General features: G+C 41.7%; 1 protein-coding gene across 3 annotated transcripts; it reads left to right on the top strand.

Moving 5' to 3' along the window:
- The first annotated feature begins 610 nt into the window (after positions 1 to 610).
- cdc42ep4b (CDC42 effector protein (Rho GTPase binding) 4b) lies at positions 611 to 22,751 on the top strand. Of its 3 annotated transcripts, none has more exons than XR_005708136.1 (3): positions 611 to 827; positions 16,287 to 19,264; positions 22,734 to 22,751. XR_005708136.1 is itself a non-coding variant. In XM_040135757.1 (2 exons), exon 2 carries the CDS (start codon positions 16,476 to 16,478, stop codon positions 17,478 to 17,480), a length of 1,005 nt encoding a protein of 334 aa, XP_039991691.1. In that variant the 5' UTR covers positions 611 to 827; positions 16,287 to 16,475; the 3' UTR covers positions 17,481 to 20,559. The 3 variants fall into 3 exon arrangements, 1 of the variants encoding a protein (XP_039991691.1); XR_005708135.1 differs by lacking the exon at positions 22,734 to 22,751 and adding an exon at positions 20,595 to 21,367; XM_040135757.1 differs by lacking the exon at positions 22,734 to 22,751 and having other exon boundaries at positions 16,287 to 20,559.
- Positions 22,752 to 24,222: the final 1,471 nt, after the last annotated feature.

Genomic DNA, 24,222 nt, shown 5'->3' with positions numbered 1-24,222 from the left:
ATTTTGGGAAATATGCCTGTTCTCTCTCTTGCCAAGATTTAAACGAGAAGAATGATGCCACATCACGTACGTGCGGTCAGTGGGAAGCTACAGCTTAGCTACAGCTGGGAGTTTTTCTCATCACCGCAAAGCAACCGGCAAAGACCGGAGGTAGTCACTGCCCTTGGCCAAGAAATAGTCTGGTGCTTAACCCTGCTAAAAAAACTTGTCGTTTCAACACTAAAGTTTTTTTTGTGGAATTAAACAAACAAGATATAATATGAGTGAATTTGCTACTTTGGGGTAGAGCCAGGCTAGCTGTTCCCCCCCCCCTGCTTCCAGTCTCTATGCTAAGCTAAGCTACAATCAGCTAACTGTCAGCTGCGGGGTACATTAGCTTCATATTTACAGGACGCTCAGAAGACTGGTATCAATCTTCTCCTCTGGCTGCGAGCAAGAGAGCAAATGTACTATATTTTGCTCAGAGAAAAAAAAAAAACGACCTATAACTTTACATTCCTGCCTATTGTCGTGTGTTGGATAAACAGGACTCTGTCCCTTTAAACCGCAGCAGGAGGTGGTGCTCTCCGGCCCATGAGGGGGTGGGGGGGAAGGAGGAGGAGGAGGAGAGGGCCGCTTTGTGCGCCACACCGAAACAAACTAAACGGACGCCGGAGCACCGACACGGGGCTGACCTGCCTCAACTCTCCCGCTTCTCCCGCTGAGGACACTGAGCTACGCTTTTAGTGACACGGACGCCTCGCCCCTAAATTCGCCTCCTCCTTGTTCGCCGAAAGTTGCGTGGAATATAACCTGAAACTTCCCCGTCGCCCGGACCGTAAAGAAAGGTAACATTTCTTTTCAGACCCGAGCTGTATTTGTCCTGTTGTTACACTTATTCAGGCGAGTTCCGCGGGTGATGGACTTTTTTTTTTTTTATCAAGTGCGCGGCCGTGAGTCTGATGTAGTTTCCAGGCTGCTCTGGGGTCAGGGGAGCACGTAGGTCGAAGGGGAAGCCAGCGGTGCGAAATCTGCATCTCATTTGAATGTGAGATCTGCTCTGTGGACAATCAGCGCCAGGCTGTCTCACGGAGCTCCCGGGCCGTCCCGTGTGGAGCTACAACAATGAGCCCTCCGGGGTCCTCCGTGTCCTCCGACAGCCTGGCGGGGGACTAGAAAGTAAAGGGCGAACCGTGACACTACGAATGCCGCCGCTTCAGGTGTCTTGTCGCGTCGAAAACTGCGCTTAACAGTTGATTGTTTGTGTCCAAGTGCTCCGGGAACCCTGGCTTGCATCTGGATCCACATCATCTCAATCCGTGTCACTGGAGAAACCCTGCTCCTTGTGGTCTACCGTCCGAGAGAGTGGTTTAACCCCGGCGTTCAGTTTGGATCGTGGCCATGAACTTGTGCAGAGCTCCTAAAACTTTTTCTTTTTTTGTGTCAGGGGATCTCTAAGTATTGAAAATGTTAGATCACTGACCTGATTGGATTTTTGCACAGAGCGGCCTTTGATAATTTATTATGAATTTCTTTTTTGGGGTGGGGGGGGGGCTACAATACACAGATGAAAGGGGTCATCAATTGGGTTCAATGGCAGCGAAAGTAAACTGTTACTATTGGATCCCCCATTAGGATTCCCCAAGGGTCCACAGACCTCTGGACTCATTACATTACAAATCACTACTAGCTTTACTTATACACTTTGTATATACCCAGTGGTGGGAACCAGGTTGCAGGGTCTCAAACGAGAGTCCCAAATAACTATTTTCAGCTGCGGGACAGGATATGGTTTAATCAGAGCAGAGCAGATGGACTTAGAGGCATCAGTCCCCTTCGCCGAGAGTTACGTAACATTAATACTCTGCAGTGGGAACATAAAACGCAGTAATATCTCTGGGAATCTACTAAGAGCTGAGCAAACTACACGGCTACTTTCACCTCGTCCCTCAAGGCCCAAATGTGTCCGGCTTCTCGCTTTCGGCGGTGAGCTGTTCCTGTTTGTGTTTACGGTCCTGGCACTGGCCCTCTCACGGTCATCATGCCTGATGAACCGAGTAATTTACTTTAGAACTGCCACCGTGGCTGTATACCTACCCGGCCTCGTTCACCGTGCTGTAATTGAAGGCCGTATAGCGTGTGCTTGGCTTTAACTACGCCGATCGTAAAGTTTGCAAGCCCCGTTTGGTAACGTTTGGTTTCATTACTCCTCGCTGATCATCAGTAATCAAAGCTCGGTTCTCGTAAAACCGTCAGTCTGGACAATAGTAGGAGGACATATTGACTAATGGGCTTGGCTTTGATGTTGTTTTTGTACGACTGTTGGCCTCTGACCTCCTCCCACACACCGAGCGCGTAACCACACCCTAACAACAGCCCTAAGGTTGGTCAGCGTTTGTCATTTCGCTTGATGAATCATTTACCCAACACTGTGCTGGTAGCCCTGTGAATAAGAGAAATGAGGCGGTTGGAAAACGAATGCTTGACTGTGGACCTTGAAGTTGACTGCAGAGATTTGGACCAAGGTCAGACTCTGCCTGATCACCGTTCACACTTTTCCCGGCGTCCTCTCGCTTTTTTTTTTTTGCTTCTTACAGTGACAAAAGTGGGACATTCTCGCACACACTCCCGACCTTTCAGCTCATTAGTGTTTGACTTCTCCAGAGCTGCCGGGCAGATATCTCTCCATCAAGATCCATTGTGTGCTCTGCGGAGTCAGAAGGGAGGGGTGTATGTGTGTGTGTGTGTGTGTCATCTCTGACTGTGCTTTTTTTTTTTTTTAATCGCTATTTCAGTTTGCTCTGGAGGATACTGCTGCTGCGCGGTGAGGAAGCTGGCTACCTGCCCGACTCTGAATGCGCTGAGATCATTACAGTTTTATACTGGAAAGAGGGCGTGCAGGAGTGGGGGCTGGGGAGAGGCAGTAGACCCATTTGTGCTTTTGAAAACACCAACTTCAGGCGGGTTTCACTTGTAGTTAGTTAAAGTGGGGGGGGCGACTAATTTCCCTGAACTAACACTGAGTCAGTATCTTATTAGTGTATATCTGGACGTCATATTAAGTGGGGGTTTAATGTATGGAGCATAAATTTGAGAGAAGAAATACAGATTAGTTGACTGGAGTCAGATGTGATCATTTACACTATATTGCATGTTTTTGCTGCTTCCCATGCCTCAGGAAATGCCTATGTGAATCGTTTGCGGCTTCGTTAATCCACCCACCTTTATCCCAAGCTCCATGGAAGACCATCAGGGAATGATGGGTGAATGTCTTGACATTTGGTCCTCTGCATGTTTTTTTTGTTTTTCGTTTTTTTGCAATTACATGAACTGTGCAAAAGATCGTACAGTCGGAGGAAAAACAGAAAAACGCAGTGAGAAATCTATATTTATGAATAAGAGTTGGCATACTTTGAGGGGATTAGACACAATTTGTGAGAAATAATTGATCATGGTGTCTGGAGAAAAAGCACAGAGAGGGCAAGTTGTCCGGAGCATAACATAAGTTTGTAGTCGTCACTACAAAATAAATACATTTCGAGTCAAATTCAAAATGGCATCTGTAATATGTAGGACAACATCACTTATGGAAATGTTGTTACATTAGCGGCGGTGTTTCAGTATTGCACTCAGAGCTCTGAAGCCCTGGAAGCGTGATGATTTCTGTCAAGTGTTAATAACATCAGAAGTGAAGGATGTGTAATTTTTTTTTCAGCTGTGGATACTGGAAAACACTGAGGCTTATGCTGAACTTCCCAGATAGAGTTTGTTTGTCTCAGACAATTACAGGATTCTCTCCACCTGCAAAGAAAGCAACATGGTGTTTGAACTTCAGGGAGAAATCATGCAGAGGATGTTTGAGTTCATCTTTGAACAGACTTTATATGGAGGCAAAATCCAACATTACGTCAAGGGCCTCGGGCTTTTCACAAAATATATATATATATATATATATAACTCTGAACTTCAAACAAGAGAAACAAATTAACCAGAAGTCCACCAATCGGTATCCGTAAAGCAGAATTTCTGTGTAAAAATGCCACTATTTAGTCCTATGGATTCTAACCTTTGTGGCCTCTAGTCCATTTCTACTCGCAAACTTCAGCACCATATACTATGGTATATGACAAGGTCACCCAAAGAGTGCCTTAATTATAAAGTAATCCACCAGAAAAGAAGCGACAATTTGAGCAAAACCAGTAAAAGTTAACATTATTTGCTGTAGCATAAACATGTGTTCATTGTTTTACTGCAAAAACTCTGGAGGGAAAAAAAAACCCTTACATTTTAGCTCATTTTCCAACACCACTGACTAGGAGCCGACTTCAGTAACTTCAAAAGTCACAAAGCATTGAACAACAAGCATGTCCCAGCCAGGCACATCACTTTTTTGTGTCCCCTGGAAACACTTATGTTGTCATCTGTGCTACTTGCAGTGCGTTTCTGTACTTGGTTGTGTTGTGTGTACTTGAAGAACATTTGTCTATTTGGTTGCACTATGTGTATTTGCAGAATGTTTGTGTATTTGGTTGTGTTACATGTATTTGCAGTACATGTGTTGCCAAATTGATGAAGTTGTTTTCTTACTTTCCCTGTGTTTTGTCTCTCTGCATGTGTTTTTTTAAGTTGCAGTGCATTGAGCTCTCTTGGCCACCGTAGTTTTCCTATCATGTTCATCCTCTTATGACCCCTCAGATTTGTCTTATGACCCATTGTGGGGTCAAGATGCAGGTTTGGAACCACTGAAATAGAACCTTATACTCAGTCGTGCACTACAGAAAGTTTGTATTGAGTATTGAATGGTTGAAGAGGTCAAGACTGTCGTTCGTTTTTGGGCCAAACTCCCCTGAAAATCTGTCAACGTTCAGGGTTCAGTAGTCTATTAAAGAAACCTTAGCTGATTTTGACACAGTGACAACACAGGCTCTTTACTATCCCATTTCACAACAAAATATCACGGCTGTTCCCCGAAAAGGGAGCAACTGTTTTTCTTTTGTCAAACAACCCACATGCACCTAACACTCGATCACACGGATTGTTGACCTGTTTTCAGTGTAGCATGACTATTCGGGAGGAAAATAACCAGTTCATCAGGAGTTATTTTCTGGTGCAAGAACCCTCCTCACTCTGAAGTCATTTCACTTCCTTCTCGCCAACTCCAATGACGGTTTGACTCGACAAATCCTAAACATGTGCTTCAGAGTAACATGTAATGCAACAGAAGATTTATGTTTTAGCACATTATCGTGACTCTCGTAGCACCTGTCATTGTTTATGCCCTGAACCGCATTGTTTAAGGCTGTAAAACCAGTTCGGATAATTATCTTGTCTGAGGTAAAGGCTGAATGTGGCCAGCTCGGTTGGTTGTTCCCACATTGCTAAAGTTTCAGAATGTCCTCTGTGATTTTATATAAGAACGCCACAGAACAACATAATCTATCATGGAGTGGCACACCTGTCAAACTCCTCTCTTATTACAGTACATGAACATTCAAAAATATTTTGGAACATGCGTCATAACTTTGTAGTTTTGACTTCCTGGTGAGGACCCGGCGGTATGATAATGCCAGTGGCACTGATTTGAAAGGATGTTTTGGTAATTTTGGGTAAACTAATTAGAAAATTAAACCTTTTCTTTGTTGTAGATTTCTATTAAAATCCAACATCAAAATGCAGTCACTCCTCCATCGGCTCTGTCTTCAGTGCTGTGGCAGCATTAATGCAGGCTTCTGTGAAATACACAGTTATGCAATAACCACTAATGATTGGATCAAGTTCCCTCCTCCACCCTTAGTCACTGACACAGTATTACTTTTAACAGTAGGATTTTGTATGCGCAATATATGTTGACTTTGCCATGGCTGGGTCACACATATGAGCACATATGACCGGTGGTGTGCAGCTGGCCATTCTGGTCCAGGCTTTGGCCTGTTTACAGTCCAGCGAGCCCTCATTGTTTTGGGGCTCTGTATGGACACAGAAACAGGTGGTTTCTCCCTCAAGCGTACTGGAAAGACAAAGGAGGTCTGTTGGCGCAAGTGGTCACCTCTGTGCTTACAAGATGACAAATTCAGACCGGGAAACTAGTTCTGGAGATGGGGAAAAAAGTCACATGTGCTATTGTGGGCTTTTACCATGGCTGTCTGATGATCCTGTGAGTATTGCGGGTTTCCTTATGAATAAAGACACACACCTTCCTGTCCAAGTCTCTAGAGGACATTTCCAGGTCAGCAATCCAGTGCTGTGAATGGACTGTGGTGAAAGGTTTACAGTAATTTGAGAGATTAGCATCTCAGGTCTTTGTCTCTTTGTCTTAAATGAACATGAATCACGGTAAAGAGTTGTTGTTGTTCTCGTGGATCACCTTTGAGACCCATCTTGTGTGTGTTGTGTGTGTGTGCGCGTGCGTGTTTATCTATTTTCCTTTATACGTACATGCGTGTGATTTGGGTGTGCCAGAAGGGTTTGGTTCCCGGCTTCTTCTGTAGGTTTTTTTTTTTTTTTTGTCCTGTCCTTTCTCCTCTATTGTACTTTGTGTTACGTGAGAAATTTTGTCTGCCATTTGGGAACCAACAGGGTGGGTGTGTGTGTGTGTGTGTGTGTGTGTGTGTGTGTGTGTGTGTGTGTGTGTGTGTGTGTGTGTGTGTGTGTGTGTGTGTGTGTGTGTGTGTGTGTGTGTGTGTGTGTGTGTGTGTGTGTGTGTGTGTGTTTTTGAACTGTGTGTTTGTGACTCGCAAGCAGAGGCCGACTATTTCTGATGACCCTTGAACCTATTTATGGCATTTTCACTGGGAGCCGTTGATGGACTTTAAACTTACAGTAGCACGCAAAATGCGAAAGTTATCTTTAAGAAACCCAAATGAAAGAGGGGCAGTTGATGGTAAGATGAGAGTGACGATTCTTCAAAAGACTTTCCTGACGTAATCATGTGTCATTTTTATCAGCTTGCCGTGTGTTATATACACAGCGAGCTGATATGTTTATCATGTGGCTTTTTTGTTCTCTAATGTAATCTGCTTTCCATTCTTTTGGTTCCCAGATCCTGAGTTGATGTCTTCAGATTGCTTGTAGAGCTGAACTGCTGAGATGTACTCAGTCCTTGTGTGCTAAGTTTGACATTCCCCAAGAGTCACTTAAGGAAGAACTTTCACTCACTCGCTCACTCACTCACTCACTCACTCACTCACTCACTCACTCCAAGCATGTCCTACTCACACACCGCACTAACCAAATCACAGTGGATGTAGGTAAAACAAGCCTGGTCAATATTTACGTTAGCAATGTGCTTTACGAGCTCTGGGCCTGTGTACATGCTCCAGCTTTTATTTCCGTCCTCTTCTGGGATTTTTCAGCTTGTCAACTGTTGTGAATTGCTATTGTCAGTTTGAAGTGGCCATGTTTGTGGGCCTCTGTGTTCTCTTTTGTCAGCAAGTGTTTTGTTGTCTGCCGCTGATGTCATTTAAAGTTAACACCATGGGGGTTTATTAACTCATCTTGTCAGTCAGGGCTTGGTGCCTGAGGCCTTTATGGCCAGTTTGTGTGTTTGACTTCAGCGGGGAGGTTGCTGATTAAAAAAAAAAGGCCAGGAGCTGTTGAGAAGTTGACACAGTGCAGAAAACGGTCACTTATCTTCTGTTCACACTGAGAGGCCTCCTGTTGATTTTTATCAAAGTTTGTGTGTGTGTGTTTCCTGTTTGTGTAGAGTCTGAGGTTTGCCACACTGGCGCATCGGCTTATCCTTTTGGTGATTTGGCACATTTTGTTTCCCCAAGGTCTCATTCTGAACAACTTGTTAGTGCTTATGACCCTCTTTCTTTGGACAAATAGCAGCCAGCATGAATTTGAACTTATTAACTCCAGTGCAAGCTAACTGTGACAATGGCATCCCTGCTGTTACTGAGCATTTTGCATTCCCTCTCTGTCTTAGTGTGCAGTGCAATCCTCAGTAGAAATTCTGCTTTGTTTCATTTAATTCAAACACTTGGCTCATACCAGCCCTCTGTTACCGGACATGAATGCTGTCTATTTGTCAGAGACTGATGGGACGGATTCCAGTGATTAATTACACATGTACTCCCATGTGCATGCACTCACACACACACACACAGTACAGTACAGTACAATCCGTCCACTGTAGGCGTAATGAGGGTTTGGGTACATTTCATGCAGGACACGGTGAAAGAACGTCTGTCACTGTGCTGGACTGACTGAGTGAATGTGGTGACACCCTCCGTCGCCCCTTTGAGGGTGTGTTTCTCTTCAGTGCCTCCATCTGTGCCTCTCCTTTTGCAAAAGTCCCTGCGGTAATGTTGCTCCACAAAGGAAAGGTTGTGCCCCTTCGCATTTTTACTCAGGATAATATTTCCACATCGGAGCATATTTTTTCTCCAAAAAAAAACTTTCAGGAGACTTGTTTTGGGCAAAGACTTATTTTATAATCAAGAAACATGTTCATTAGCTGTCTGTTTGTTTTTTAGCCAAGCTTCCTCTCATCCCTCTCTGGCTGGAACAAGGCATGGCAGCCCACCCAGTATCTGACCAAACGCTTTGTCCAACCATGCAGGAATAACAGCTTTATAAAAGGCCAGCTTGACTGGAAACACAGAGAAATCATTTGGAAGCCCATCCTCTGCTTCTGGATATCAGGATTTGGAAAGATTAAAAAAAATAACTCAACATAGTCGGATGGTGATTGTATCACAGGGTGTACTGGGGTCATAACAGGAGCTTTTTGCAGCACACCAAAAGGAATAGAAGGTGGATTTTGGAGTCGACAGAGGAGGGCTGTCTGGTGGGGCAGCGGGAGGTTGATTTGCTTGTGTGTTTTCGGGTGCACGGATGTGTGGTGTTTGCTGCCCCAAGCTCCTGTCACACAGCGCAGAGGGCCGGCCTAGGCATGCCGGTTTTATTTGCTCACGTTGAACACGCTGCCTTTAATCCTCCCGTGGTTTTGTTTCTGCCTGTGTGGCACTGGGCCCCTGGAGGCTGATACACTATACTTTTATAAATGCACAAACACACACGCACACACACGCGCTCACAAACACAAACACAGAGGGTCTGCAGTGCTTGGGCAACGGGCCTGCTGATGTAGGTATATTTTCCTGGCTCAGCTGTTTGAACTCGTCCCCCAAAGCCGTTTTACATGAACACGATGAGTGCTCGCCATGTTGTAAGTCCTCTGCAGATGAAGAAATCAACATCTCAGGGCGATCAGAAAAACCTCAACTCTGTCCAAGTCCAACCTGTTGCATGTTTCAGGTTTGTTGAAGCTGCTATATCTCCACCATCTTTAAATTTAATTATGCAAACCATTGCCACATGTGAATATTTGCAAAGCTGCTCCCATTTCTGAATATCTGAATACATGATATGAAAAGATTGATACACCTTTCCTTGGTGTCTTTATACCAATCTCTGCTTCTATTGCTGTATTATAACCTGCTTGCATGATGTTTGCAGGACATAATGTGACATAATGGATTTGAGCATTATTGTTACGCATGCACCCTCTAATTAGGTCATTTTAGGCATTTTTATGTATTATTGAGGAAAAATGGTTGTTTTAGAAATGTATGATATTCCTAAATGCTTTAGTGTGCAGAGATTAATGTAATAGTACCTGTGTGGCATGTGAGAACTACTGACTACTGAAGCCGACTGACAGAACATTTAGCAAATTAAGGTTTTAAACGGGCCCCGAGGAGGTTTCATTTGAATCAAATAAGGTTTTGTTTACATTTTATGTTTCTCACCAAGAACCATTGTATTCATCTTTAAGGCCTTTAAGACAAGCATGCATTTTCTAACTCATGAAGCATTTTCAGAGACTTTTTAAAAAAATCAGACAAAAAAAAAAAATCATAACCCAAGATCTACTTATTACATACGTCTGGAACTTTCAATTATAACTCAGTCTTTGTCAGTGGAAGATGACTAAACTTAATAACAATAATAATTGATGGATAATAATATAGTCAGCTGAGGAAGGGTGTGAGTTTTCATGCAGATTTTTTTTCTTTTTTTTTTCTTTGACGCCTGCCTCAACATGCTTTCTTCGTCTTTCTTTCTGTTTGATTGTTGCAGTGGCGAAACAAGTACTGCAAACACTAAATATTCCCCACATGGTCACTATCGGTCAAAAACTCCACAGGATACCTTTTAATTAGCTTAGCTGATGAATTCATTAGCAAAACAAAACTGGTTGGGGTTGTGATGATGGCAAATTGGGCAGCCCCAGCACCTCTTGGACATTTATTTATTGTTATTTGTGTGATTTTTAAATGAGGTTATCGGTTCAAATGATTTGTTTTGGCCTTAGGTTATATTTCATCTTCATTTGTCTCTGGTCGTGTGGCGCGGTACGGAAGGAAATGCAGACCATAGTCCAACCTGCACTGTTCATACTTACTGCTTCCTCTCAGAAACTCCATGCTGTGGTGGTGGTGGTGAATAAGTGAATGCAGAGCACTCCAGCTGCATTTAAATGTGCTGGATCTGTTTACTGTGTGATCATACTCTGATAGTCAGAATTACACCAGTGCGAAATACGGCAGGTATGCTCCTCAACAAATGGGCGGTGAGGACATTCACCCTCTCTTCCTTAACATTCACATCCTTTTATCTGTTTATGTACGGGATATTTCTGCCGTTTCTCATCTGGGGTTAGCTCTATAACTGTGTGACTAGATATGAGGTTGAACAAGAAGAATTGGTTCCTTCTGCAGCAGGCAGTGATAAGGTAAATAGTTTACTGCACTGTGTTACTGTTGTTTGGTAACGGATCGACGTGTTATTGTCGATAATTACATCAAATGTCTTGTGTTACTGTATGAGCCATTTATTTTTAAGACCTCCTTCAGAATCATTTTACGGTTTTACAGGTGTTTTTCAGCGAAGGAAGGTGGAGTTTGTATGACAAACAAACAGCGAATTTCTTCATCTATTATCTATGCGATGAGTTAAAGATAGTAAGTAGATGCTGGAGTGGGGGGGACTTTGAGGCATTTGGAAAAACACAGTGCCGTGAAATGGAGCTTTTACCAACAAGCTCACAACTAGGCTACAGTTACATGATGTGAGGTGGCAGTGGATTCATGCATAGTTGATGAAGTCTCATAGTTCCTTCCTGTTGATACAAGTGCATTTCTAGCATATTTTTTGTATCCATCATATGTATGTATTTGTTAGTTAAAAAAATACAGTTAAATATGTAGAATAGTTGTATTTAATAGGCAGCCCATATGGAATTTTCTTATAATTGTTTTAGCGCCATGTTCTGTTGCACCTTTTTAAACTGTTTTCCTCCCAGCTGTTTTGACGCACTGTGGCAAGGATTTCATGATGCTACTGAGGGAAAGGGTATGTTATTATGTCAGTGCTTTTGACACTACCGGCCTCCTCTCCCCCCCGTGGGAATCAGATGTTGGGGCTTGAGGTTGTGGGCCTTACAAAGTAGGGGCAAATGAAGTTTGCCGACCTTTTTTTTTTTTTGTCAGAGTTTAGAACTTTCCATTCTTATGCGGCCCCATTGATTAATTGATTAGCAATGTCATAGATGCCGTTGGGTATCCCCATTTGCATATCAATGTTGCTGACAATAGGATTGAACAATGGAGGAAATTCTGGCTAGTTCAAGGTTAAACAAAGCAGGACTTTTTTCTTATTGCTCAGACAGCAGAGTCTCTGTGTTGAACATGACGGTATCTCTAAAACTGGCAAACGGAGGACTTAAAGCTAAACAAGGCAGGAGTTTTATGTAAAAATATATTTGTACTATTTAAGTCACAAAGTGAATACTAAAAATTTTGCTTGACCAAATGAAATTATGGAATTGGATATGGAAACATCACTGTTAACAGAAAGTTTGAAGAAATAACAAAAATACAAACTGAAAGTAATACGCCTGGCAAGGTTAGCAAACACATGCCGGTTGTTTTACAGTTTACTGACTTCATATGACATGATTTTTTTGGTATTTCTAATATTTCCGGGTCACCATTACACAGTGTTGCCACGTGAAATTCTTGTATTTAGGTACTTGTTAAAGTTGTTAATCTGGAACTGGAGAAACACATACTTCTAGATTATATTCACATTTTATTCTATAGATGAAGTTGACCTGGCAGACAATATCTAGGGTCCTATAACTGTTGTGTTATTGCCCTTTACCCGACTCCATGAAACATTTGCATGGTGGCTTCCACCTTGTGAATAAATGATAGACTCTCGTATAAAAATGAAATATTGCAGTCAAAAATAAAACCAGAAACTGTTGCAGTCATTGTATGCCTGATGGTTTAACTCGACAGTAGTCGTGCTGTAATTGGATGGGCATCCAAAGCCTCTCTCCCCTGTTAATTGCGTGGAAGGAGAGAAAGTGCCATTGGATAGCTGAGGAGTATATGGCGCCTGTGAGCCGCGGGATTACAAGAGCGAGACTCAACACTGATGAGCGTGGTGGTTGTTATGATGTCATTCTGCGCGCATCAGTCTCCCGGCGACATGAGACGCTTACAATCATTCATGGCCCTGTCACCACTTGTCTCGGCGTCAGCTGGAGCCGTGTTGCACTTTGAGCGATCGGTTACATAAAGGCCTCGTCACTTGCTGGCGCAGTGACTGAGGTTATAAGTCTCAAGTAAAACAAACGATGGAAGTTATTACCTCCTTGGTCATATTTAGTGCTCCCAAAAAAAAAAAAAACATGATCAGCAATACAAAATGCGTGTGCTTTTGTGTTTGTATTGGTAGCTGTTTAATGGTAGTGTGACCTGTTTGTCTGTTTAGCCCTGTGAGCTTTTTTAAAAGAATGCTGAGATGGAATTTTGCCCCCAGCTGAACTGAGAGCGTGTGTACTGCACGGGCCACACAGGCCAGACTGGAAATCATGGTCCTCACTTTGACTTCGGCACAATGAATGACCTAAGACAGAGCTATGACAATGTTTTTTTTCTCTCTATTTAGACAGTGAAGTGAAAGAGATTTTTTTTTTTACTTTCATTTATTCATGAGTAAGTCTCATACATTGTCCTCCATGCATTCACAAAATCAGACAGGTTTAAGCAGCAGATAATAGCAATAGTCAGTCCTTTCTACGCAAAAGTTTTTAAAGAACTAAAAACTAGCATTGATAATAACGATGAAATTAAGGAAAACAAGTCCAGAGAATTGAATTGCGAGATTGTCACGTGAGGGTTGGAAAACCACTAAAACAAAAAACATATACCTGCTCATGTATCCTGAAATAAAATGTGCCTGACAGTTGAACATCGCTTCTGTAATTGAAGAAATCTACAAATTTTCCAAATATGAAAGAGGAGAAACACAAAAATCGGATTTGCTTATAGTGGTAAGATAATTGTGATAATTTATCCATGGATTGCTAAACCTTGGAGGTTTTCCTTCCAAGACAACAGAATAGGTTTTGTACAGTGTGTAATTATTAATAATGTTTTGTATTTTGTATAATCTAGATTTTTTTGTATGATGATCAGGTGTGTATTGTAAAAGATATCGACAACAAGGGCTTGAGTTAACCTCAATGCTGAGGTTGATTCGGTGGGTCATTGATAGATTTTCCAAAACAACTGAAAAAAAAAGCATAAATGTTTCTTCTTTACACCAAAGAACAGTTAACAGAGCTATATTTATACATTCAGAAAATGTAAGCACTTTTAGAATGGTCTCTGAAATGTTATTTTAAAAACAGCAAAATGCAGAAGACATTGCCATTCTTCATGATTTATCTTTGTAAAACTACTGAAGGGCTAGAACTGAATATGACATGACTGCCTGCAGGTCATACTTCGTCTTTTGTCATTACCACAATAATGGGGTCTTGATGATCCTGAGGGGGTTTTGAAATGATTCCTCATCAAACACTAAGGGGCCCCTGAAGACATAAAATAAGCCATTTCCTAGAATGACTTAAGGTGTGAGGCTTGCACCTTTTTGATATTTGAGCACCCACTGACATCTTTTATGCTGAGGTTGAATGTCCTCTGGTGACATGGAACATCAAAAGCATTCCCCTTCTGTTTTATAGCGCTGCGGCGATTGTCTCATTGCCCCGTGTGTGACCACAAGGAAGGGTTAATCCATCTGAATGAGCTGATCTCTCCATGTAAGGGATAAAATCTTTCTCTCTCCGGATCTTCGGCCAGTTTAGACACAGGAAGCTTGCTTGGTAGCCGGCACTCTGCTCTGGTGTTGCCATAGAGAAATACAAAACTTTGAGCAGCGGGGAGGAACATATCAGTTGGTGGGTTGTCCTGAGTGGTCAGTCACACATTCAGCAGCCTTTTGTGCAGCAGATGCTAATTGGCTACTGCTCAAGGCATAAAGTAATGAAGGGATTAGCTAATGATAGACCATACTGCATTAATCTAACCACCATGAGTCTGTTCAGAGGGACTCCATTGGTATTTGTTTTCTCTAAGCTATAATCTTATAATTTGGCATCCAGTTGCTGTTTAAATAGCTTTCATAACAGTAAACCTATTCCAATTGTCACATACAAGGGTGTGAACTTGGACTCTATGACTTTTACAGTAGAACTTGGAAAATAAGCTTTTCAATGCGTATTGTTAACGCATTTGCTCTTTGTTATACCTTCTTTTGTGTTGTCTTTTTTGATGTAGGGACAGTATATCTGCCCCATTAGCACCACCAGAGCTACTGACGAAATCTTGAATGAAGTTGTTGTATACAGGAGATAAAATCTTGGCAATGTAGAGAGTTCAGTTCTCTTCGGGGATGATCTGTCTTTTGAAAGACGAGCGAACAAAAAACAGCACTAGCTTTTTTTTCATCTATCAAACCCCCCTCTGTTCCCTCTAGTGCTATAGTTGCCTTTCCGATTGAATGGGTTCTTGTCAGAGATGCAAATGTTTTCATGGGTGATGATGCTTTGGAATATTGCTGAGTGAAGCCCCCATTCATTCACGAGGGGGGATACGCATACAGGCCTAGAGCGTGGGCTTTAGCTCCAGTTTGAAAACACTGAGAATGATGGGATTGCTGTCTGGTTAAAACAATTGAAACCCTTGTTAATGTCAGTAACGCGTGGTGCTAGTGGACTATAGCATGCACATACAGTATGTGGGTGTTTTTTAAACCTCTTTTTTCCACTCGATTCTGTTTTGAGGCCATGTTTCAAGGCTTGAGTCACTGGTGACTTGAGGGCAGTTTGGGTTAAGGACTGAAATTAGCCATATGAGTCACAGATAATCAAGGCAAGTATAGGATCAAAGTGACCTGTGTTAAATCAAGAGCACACTGCTTTCGTCACATAACAAAAGTCTCTAATGTAGTATTTGGCTATCACCGAACCCAAATGTACTGGGAGTTGCCAACTGATGTGTGTTCAGTGGAATACTGAGACAGATAGATAAACCGAGGCAGCAGTAGACAGCACAAAATATTCTGTTGGTGGTACTCAAATTTCGCCTTCAAGGCTATATAGATAAAGGTCAAAACTGAGATAAACACACAAGGAACCAGCGGAGGAAATTCATTTGTTGATGATTGGAGGTTTGTAGAAAAAGAATGTGGAAGATCTGGGCTTTTCTGAGCTGTGCTGTAAGTCGATCCATGCTGAAGAAATACTGTTCCACTTCATTCTTTTTTTTCTTTTTTTTTTCTTTGTTCCTTCTTTCTTATTTCTGCCAGCTTGAACTGCTCCAGCTCCCAGTATCCCGTGTCGTGATGGTTATGTAACAGCCAGGGGCCTAACCGGGAACTAAAGCACAGCAGTGATGGCAGACACTGCAGAGACTTGAAAAAACTCAATGTGACAGCAGTCCTTACAGAGTTTTTAGAAAGACTTCAAAAATTTATGGGAAGAATTATACCAACGCATTTGAATGGGAACCTATTTTGCCATGGAAAACTTTACGGGTGGGGGTATTTATTACTGGTTCAACATAAGGTGAATGTTCTATGAACTTTATACCAGTAAGCTTTTCTTCTCCATTACATAACACCCTTACAGACTTCTGCACATAAAAGCTTTTGCTAGTTTAGAACTGCTCAAGTGAGGCTTCATTTTGAAGCCCTGGCAAGAAAAGATTCCATACAAATGTAGATCAGGACAGAGGGAGTTACGTGATGGTGATGAGAAATTAATAGAACATAGCTCTTTAGAGAAGCATTTAATGTTGTATGTTGCATTTTCTAGACTACAATGGTGCCTGATGTTATTAACATTGCTGTTGATGTTTCCACATTGCCTGCCAAGGTGCATAGCTGATCTTGATTTACTGAAATACTGAGGTGGCTCTAATGCTCTCTATCCTTCTTCATAGGCTGATCCAACGGTAAGATGAAACCCGTGCTGGAGCACCAGGATGGCTGCACACATTAAACACCTGGAAATATACTTGCTTTCGCAACATCTCATACAATAGCCAAAAAAGTCTGGAAGGAACTCTCCTGAACGCCTACGGAACCTAGTTTGATTTCTGTCTGTGGATTGTAAGTAGGAGACTGCCAACATGCCTATTCTCAAGCAGCTGGTGAACAACTCTAACCAATCGAAGCGGCGTTCTCGGGCCGATCTGACTGCGGAGATGATCAGTGCTCCGTTGGGGGACTTCCGCCACACCATGCACGTGGGCAGAGGGGGCGATGCCTTTGGGGACACTTCATTTCTTAGCACCCGATCAGGGGAACCCTCCAGGGAGCCAGACACAAAGCAGGGCTCCCCGGGGCCCAAACCAGGGTTGCTGTCCCGCACCTTCAGAAGCAGCAAGCGCTCCCAGTCAGTAAACCGGGGGGACAAGTATGAATACAATATGATGGCACCTTCCGGTGGCTCATCCAACTTTGTTAAAAACGCCATATCACTACCTTACCTAAACGACGAGGATACTAACAGAAGCAACCAGCTGCCGAAGAGCGTTTCCTCCAGCCCCATGAAGAAGCTAACGGAGACTGAAAGCAAGCCGATTAACGGAGCAGCAGCGATGGCGTCACTTGATGTGGAGTTTGATGAGCATAATTTCGGTGAACTTACAGATTTGCCTCCATCCATGCCTAAGGGAGGCGGGATGAAGCACGCAGAGTCTATGATGTCCTTCCACATTGACTTAGGGCCCTCTATGCTCGGGGATATCCTGAGCGTGATGGAAAAGAAAGGCTGGGAGGAGGACGACCTCGGCTACGAGGAGGGCAAGATCAGCGAGGGCCGTGCTTCACCCTCCTTCATACCCCACATAGATGATGATGTAGAGGAGCAGGCCCCTGCAAGGCCACCTCGCAGCATGTACCAGCAGAAGGCCATGGTGGATCCCTACACTCCGGAGCTACACACCAGGAACAACCACCACAACATAGATAGCTGCTCAGTGTCCAGCTCCGGCTCGGCCACCGAGGAGAAACCTCAGTACCACCTCCATGACGGCGACACGGACAGTGCAAAGTACAGTTCGCCACGTGGGGAGGATGACAGAGATTTCACCTTCATGGATGAGGATGATGATGATGAGATTCGAGTGTAGACAAACCTGTTCTGGCCAGACAGTCTTCTCCACGGACACTAATGGAGAAGACCAGGTGTTGGGAGGTCAATGCAAGCTGGGAAGGGCAGGGGGAAGATTGAGAGGCAGGGCCCCATCTGCTATAAGCTTCTTGTAAATCAATCTAATCTCTGCACAATTTTTCAACATCTTAAATAAAACCAATTAAGCCTTATTCACTGTGCTGTAGCAAGGGGTTGTGAGCTGACTGTGTGCTAAAATGTGCAGACAGACCGGATCACAACGTTGCACTCTTGAAAGGTTTGGGTTTGTTGATTTTTCGCAAATTTTTGCAACATCAAACTCTGAACTCATCGTTATTATTGGGAAATTCTCTGTTTTTTTTCAAAAAAAATACTGGCTCGAGTGTTCACACTCTGGCCCTCTCCAAGGTGCATTAGCAAAGAGGAAAAATCAGAAAGCCATTTATGAGCATCACACTCATTTTTAGAAGTAATGGGTGAGGTTGGAGAAGTATACTTCTAGCTGGCTGTCACATGGAATATCACATTTGGAGAGTGATGTGTGGGGTGAGCAGAAGGACATGCGGGGTCAAAAATTTAATGTGGATGTGTACTACAGATTATGAGGACGGAAGAGGGAAAGGGCAAGAAGTGAAACTCAGATGGCTTTGTAATCCCTGCGTGTGGGAGTGATCATGAAGCTTCATTTGCCATTAAAAATGTTTTGGCATAGATACTAAGTAGATAAAGTGGTTATTACTTTTGTCCACATCTGACTTAATTGGGTGATTTCTGCAATTTTTTACTATATATGATGTACATATAGTATCTGGAAGTTGGTCTACAGTAGCCTGTTGTATTTGAGTTGGGTAGTTTATCATTTTGCAGCTGTCTCTCTTTGGCAAGGTCTTCATTCTTTAAATTCACAGACAGCTGTGGTATTTATTCATTAATTTTCATAAGGGATGGATTATTCTTAATGTGCACTGCTAGGTCTTAAAAGTTTTGATTTTGGGTTTTTCTGGGAAGCTTAATTTCTTACAACAACTTCATGGTACCACAGAGGGAGCCAGCTTGTTTGTGAAGAAATTGGCTACATGGCACTTAATTACTGGACTAAAGTAGACATAAAAAAATGTCTAACTCGCATCACTCCTGCTATCACTATCACGGTGAGGCTCTATTGGTTAACAATGACTTATGTTTTACAAAGTCAGTCTCTGTAAGTGTCTGCTTTTTTAATTTGCAAAAAAAATGTGAATTGTCAGAAAAGAGGCCTTTTTGTATATGTTCCGTGTCCTGTAATGAAACAGGACAGAGGTGGTGATTGTGGCAAATGATGTGTATGTGTGTGTTGTCACATCTCATTCCACATTATTACTGAGGTTGGTAGGATTAGCAGGTCAGCGGAGAGATGTAAGAAATGTTCAAACGGGAGTCGCTGCAGTAGAGAAAATGGTTGTATTATAATGAATAGCTATGGCTCTATCCTAAACACATTTCCTCTCTCTAGACATGTGTCCGGGCTAGTCTCTAAGGGTGGAGAAAGGATGTAACAACATGTTCAAAGTGTTATTAGAGAGCAGCCACTTACAGACGGGCATCAGGTATGTCTCGAGGCAGTGAGAGTGGAAGTTGTATCCTGAACTGGCCCCACAAGTGATAATATTCACTTCCTCTAAACAGCCCAAATCACACACCAGGAAAAGACGATTAAATCAACCAATCATCTGGCCTTTCCCAGTCTGCTCATTAAATGTGCTGGATTATTGGCCCCCGACCAGCTGGAACAGGAACAGACAGGTGGGCAGCTTTTTTGTGTTTATTTGGTTTTACAATGCAGGCTCACTCAGTAGTCTCCTCCAGGTTACTCTCACTGATAAATAAGGCAAAGAGAGGTGTACTTTCCTCTCTGGTATCCACCATTGATGTCTGACCTTTTTTTTTTTTAATTTTTTTTAATTTTTTTATTTTGTGTTAGAAAAGTAACTGCCATGTTTGACAAATGGAAGTTTTGAATTGCCTGATGTGGCATTGATGCAGGGGTGTGTAGAATCAGGATGCTGTGCCATTCTGCCTCGGGTTATTGTTATGTTTTGGAACCATGTCTACATGAACAGGTTGCAAGAAGTTTTGAAATGAACAGCAATCTGGAGGAAATTGCCAAGTATGTTTTAACCATATTATTGGGTAATATTAGCAGGATGTTGGATTTTGTTTATTTTTTACTTCTGTGTAGATATGCAGTATGACTTGAGTCAGATCGCTTTCTCATTTTGATGTAAATGGGCCAAATTTTAAGCTGTCTTTCACTTCTTTTGATTCGTTGTGGAATATGTGGTTTGTGGAGTGTTTGGGCAGCTGCAATCCTTCACCGAGAAATGGACACTTTAAAAGAGAGAACAAAAACACTCCTTATCTGCCGTCGTTTTAATCAAGTAACGTAAATATGATTTGTGCCATTGATGATTTCAGTAGACGATCTTTGTCATCAGCAGTGTGACTATGTGGTACTAGTGTGGGAACCAGAACGATGTTAGTGGCTTTAACACTAAACAGCACACTTGTGGCCAAATTGTATTTGCAAGTTTTGAAAATCTTTCACCAAACTGGGTTGCCAGATTGGCGTTGGAGTGGAGTTGGAATTTGAAAGAGGTAAATAGAGAATTACGGAAAAGTATACTAAATGACTCTGAAATACTTTTTTGTAATTGTCTCAATTTTCTCGCATTTGCCTTGTTTCTCTGTGGGGAAACTCCTAAGTAGGACAGAAAAAAACTATATAAAGGAATGTGCAAATACTTTCTGCCCCAGGTCTGCTTAAGTTTTCCATGCACCAACAGCTTCGGTTTAGTGAGTGGCAAAAAAGATAAGGACTGCGAATAACAACTGGCTCAAAGTTCAGCTGTAGAATGTTTCTTTCTTCTTCTTTTTTTTTTTAATTCAGTGGCTGTAGTATTATTCCAAGTATGTACTGTTTTCTCTTTCTATTCCATATTCTGGTTTTACAGTACATTAATATATTTTCCTTTCTCACTCTCCTTTCTTTGAAATAACAGCTATATTTTTCAATAAAAGAGAAAGCTGGTAATCTTTAACTCTGGCTCATCTGGTTTTTGTTTCATTTCTATAGGTCTGTCGTCGCGGGAGTCTGTCTCATTTTCAAACTCTTTGCAATTTTATTCTCATTCTCCTTCTAAAATAAGAAGAACACTCATTGAAATCTGACCTTGAAGTAGACCCAAGAATCTTTACTGAGGGAGTTGCTGAAAGAGTTCCAGCCACATCCACGGTCTAACAAACACCTACTCGGAGTGGATTATTCTACATAAATAACCCTGAAATGAAAGATAAAACCTTGTTTAACAGTTTTCACATCACGGGCAGGATGAGTCTTGTCAGCTAATTGTGGCCTCTACTTTGACCCTGATTTTAATACGCTTCAGAGCTTGGTTGATGAAATATAAAGACACTTTAAAAACGCTCATGCATTCCTTGTGTTTCACGACCCTACAACAATTGTACAGGAATTAAAGGCAACCTATATACTTTTTAAAAAAAATCGAATGCAATTCATTTTCTGTCTGAGGGAGGGGTGGAAATTAATTCATCAACTAATAATCAATGGAGAGAAGAGTGAATCAACTGTATAGATGGAATGCATCAATTTTTTTATTTATTTTTTTTAATCCCAAGCATAAATCCAATTGATGGCCATCTAGATGTATGATATACAGCATTATCTCCATTATTCCCATCTTTAAGTACAACACATTTAAGTACACTACTTGAGTTATGGCACTTAGGTACGCTCCACCACTGGGACTTGAATACTTTTTCCATCACTGTCCTGAATCACTTATATCCCAGTCACACTGCTGCAAGGCCGCATGAAAACTGTCCCGAGGTTTAGCAGATTCAGTGCATTGTGATTCGAATGGACAGCGCTCTCTCTTTCTGTTTGGGCAAATCGCTGTAAAGCTGTTCTATACAACATGTGCGTTACTGCCGTCTTAAACTTCAGTACTTCAGAAAACAAAACACACCGGTTTATAGATGTGCTACTACTGCTCTCTTCTGTCAGTTTTATGTAAGTGCAGGCGAAGCTCCCGGACTACTTTTCTGCAGACTCAACTCTGAGGATAGATCACTGCGTTCTTTGCTCAGACCTTTGAAACCACAGAGGGAAGTGAGACAGATGTCCGTCGGTCTGCTGCTGTTGCAAAACAATGTGTATGAAAATGAAAATATTTAACAGGTTTTCCACCTTAAAGTGTCATCATATCTAGCCAATAATTTTTTTGCGTTGGTCCACATCCGTGGTTGGGAAAAACTTAGGTAGTTATTAATTTCACAAGACTTGCCCACAGCTCAACAAGGGTTTGTAAAGCAAAGTCCCATACTTATCCCACAACGTTAGAGACATTATAGCAACACATTTTGGCCCAAATCCAGTCCAGCTAACCACAATGGGAGCTTCTGCTGAAATCAGATTTCTCTGCTACTTTTACTGCATTCATGCCCTGGCTCATGAATTGGATTAGAATTTCAGTTTACCTTTTTGTTTCCCAAAATGCCGTCTTTTCACTCTGGATGGCATCGTGTGCGCCAGGCTGCCGCATCGGGTGTGTTGTTGCTGCTGCTGCTGCTGCTGGTTTGGTGTTGGGAAAAGAGGATACTCTGCAAATACACAAAAGCTTAAGCTGATCCGTCAGACGGGTCTCTAGGACAAACTGTTCATGGGTTTTCAATCACCATTCTCACCTAAAGTAAAAAACAAAACACAGCCTCCGCAGTGCGACAGTGTTTTGGGAAATTTAAAAATGCCTTCATCATAATACATCACTTTTGTCTGTGAATGTTCTCCTCAGAAACAGTGTGAGAGACTTTAAGTTTGCTAGAGAAAATTCAAACTCCCATTTTCACTGAATCATCCCAAGCCAAGCCTTTTGACATATCTGTTTTAAATTCAAAACCTATAAGCATTAAAACAGTATGCTACTGTCATATACATTCATATAAAATAAATAGATATAGATACTCACCCCAGTATTTTGTTTTATGAATTAGAATCAAGAATAATAATAAAAAATATATTTCTTTTTTCCTGTCTATATCTTTGCCACCAAAGCTTTACTAATGGCCGGTTAGACTAATATAATACTATTATGGCATTTACACAATGCACCAAAAAGCATACTAGATGTATTTTTATAGGCAGCTAAGAGGATTTGTAAATTGTGCTCTCAGTAATGCATCTCCTTTGTTTCAGTCTGGAGGACGACAAATAGCTGGATCAGAGTGGTGACTCACTGGAGCGGCAGCACGGAACAGTGTGTGTTCGTGCCAGTGAGATGAAATATCCTCTTAAAAAAAAAATATATATATATATCTATGTGCTCTTCTGTAAATATTTACCCTGCTGTTCCTCTTGTTTGATGTTCTCCATCCACTATACAGTATGGTGTCTTATCTATCTCCTTAACTATAAGGCCACAAGACCCTGCAGCTGCTTGTTTTCTTTCATCATGAAAGTCTTTCAAAACCTCCTTGAAATGGTGTCCTACAATTCCTACACTACGTGTTGCCGGATAATAAAGTTTTCTTCATCAAGACTAAAATCTGTAGCTTTTGAACAGACCTGGTTATCGGGGAGGCCAATGACTCGAATAGTGATGTGTATCATGACAGATCAGTGTCTGTACGGTTGTGTTTAGTAGGTCCTGTAAATCTGGTTGAGATCTCCGAGACCTGCATCTTTATATAACACGGCCTCAATTAGCACAATCGCAATGAATCCAATTATTTCATTTTCATTTACTTTATATGTCTGAATTACTTTCGGGACCAAAGATAATTGCTGGACATTTGAAACGTGGCAAACATGAAATATTAGAGAACAAAGCAGTTATGTTGACAGATATATACCTAAAATTTCCAGTACCAGTAAAATTTCTGTTATAGATTTTAGTTTGTCATTTTTAAATGTTTCGATTAAATGAAAATGAGAAAAGCTGCAGGTGCATGGATAAAAAGTGATTGTAGGTGAGGCTGACATTTTTTTCTGGATTTGTATTTCATTGTATTTACAATGTCTATTGATGACCACTAGGTGGAGCTAGTGATTTTTGTGTGGCAACATTTTCCCATCTCCCCCCTCTGACTGTTCCTCCTTCAACCTGTGCTTGTGGCTGTGACTGGAGGTTCTTGTGGCATGTAAAGAACAATTCTAGACGTTTTGATTCTTGTTCAAATTACTTTCTGCAGCTGAAAGAGGAAAACGGTAAAAGCATTGAGCTTTGAACTTGTTTGGACCATTTTTGAGTTTTTTTTTTTCAAAGTCTCTACCCAGTTTTCATTTTCTAGACTATTAATTCCCGCCTAACATTATACTTTCTGTCATGGCGTGATTAGTGTTAAATTAAAGCACTGAGGTGGCTGGAACAGGTGGAAACGTTATTGCTTCAGCTGTAATTCTCACTTTGTTGCACCGACCGTACATGACCTGGAAAGTTTTTGTGAAAACATCCATGTTCTCACAATGTAGAATAAACATTTCAAAACCAAATGGTATATTCTCTATGTGTCAGTTTTTAATTTTTTTTGGCATTCCTGACGTTATTTTTTCATCTGACCATTTTGCTTTTCTTGGAGCAAAAGCTATGACAATCAAATCCAAAGCTGTCTTTTTTTTTTTTTCTCCACAATGTCTGAATCTCAGCCATTTATGATTAAATAATTGTTTCAATGTGAGTGAAAAG

The sequence above is a fragment of the Xiphias gladius genome, chromosome 9 (assembly GCF_016859285.1).
Source record: "Xiphias gladius isolate SHS-SW01 ecotype Sanya breed wild chromosome 9, ASM1685928v1, whole genome shotgun sequence".
In the NCBI taxonomy this organism is placed as follows: domain Eukaryota; kingdom Metazoa; phylum Chordata; class Actinopteri; order Istiophoriformes; family Xiphiidae; genus Xiphias; species Xiphias gladius.
The sequence above is the reverse complement of the archived record's forward strand: the minus strand, read 5'-3'. Positions and strand labels throughout refer to the sequence as shown.

Bases quoted from the DNA above. Each gene is read 5' to 3' on its own strand.
- cdc42ep4b (XM_040135757.1), top strand. From the start codon at position 16,476: ATGCCTATTCTCAAGCAGCTGGTGAACAACTCTAACCAATCGAAGCGG.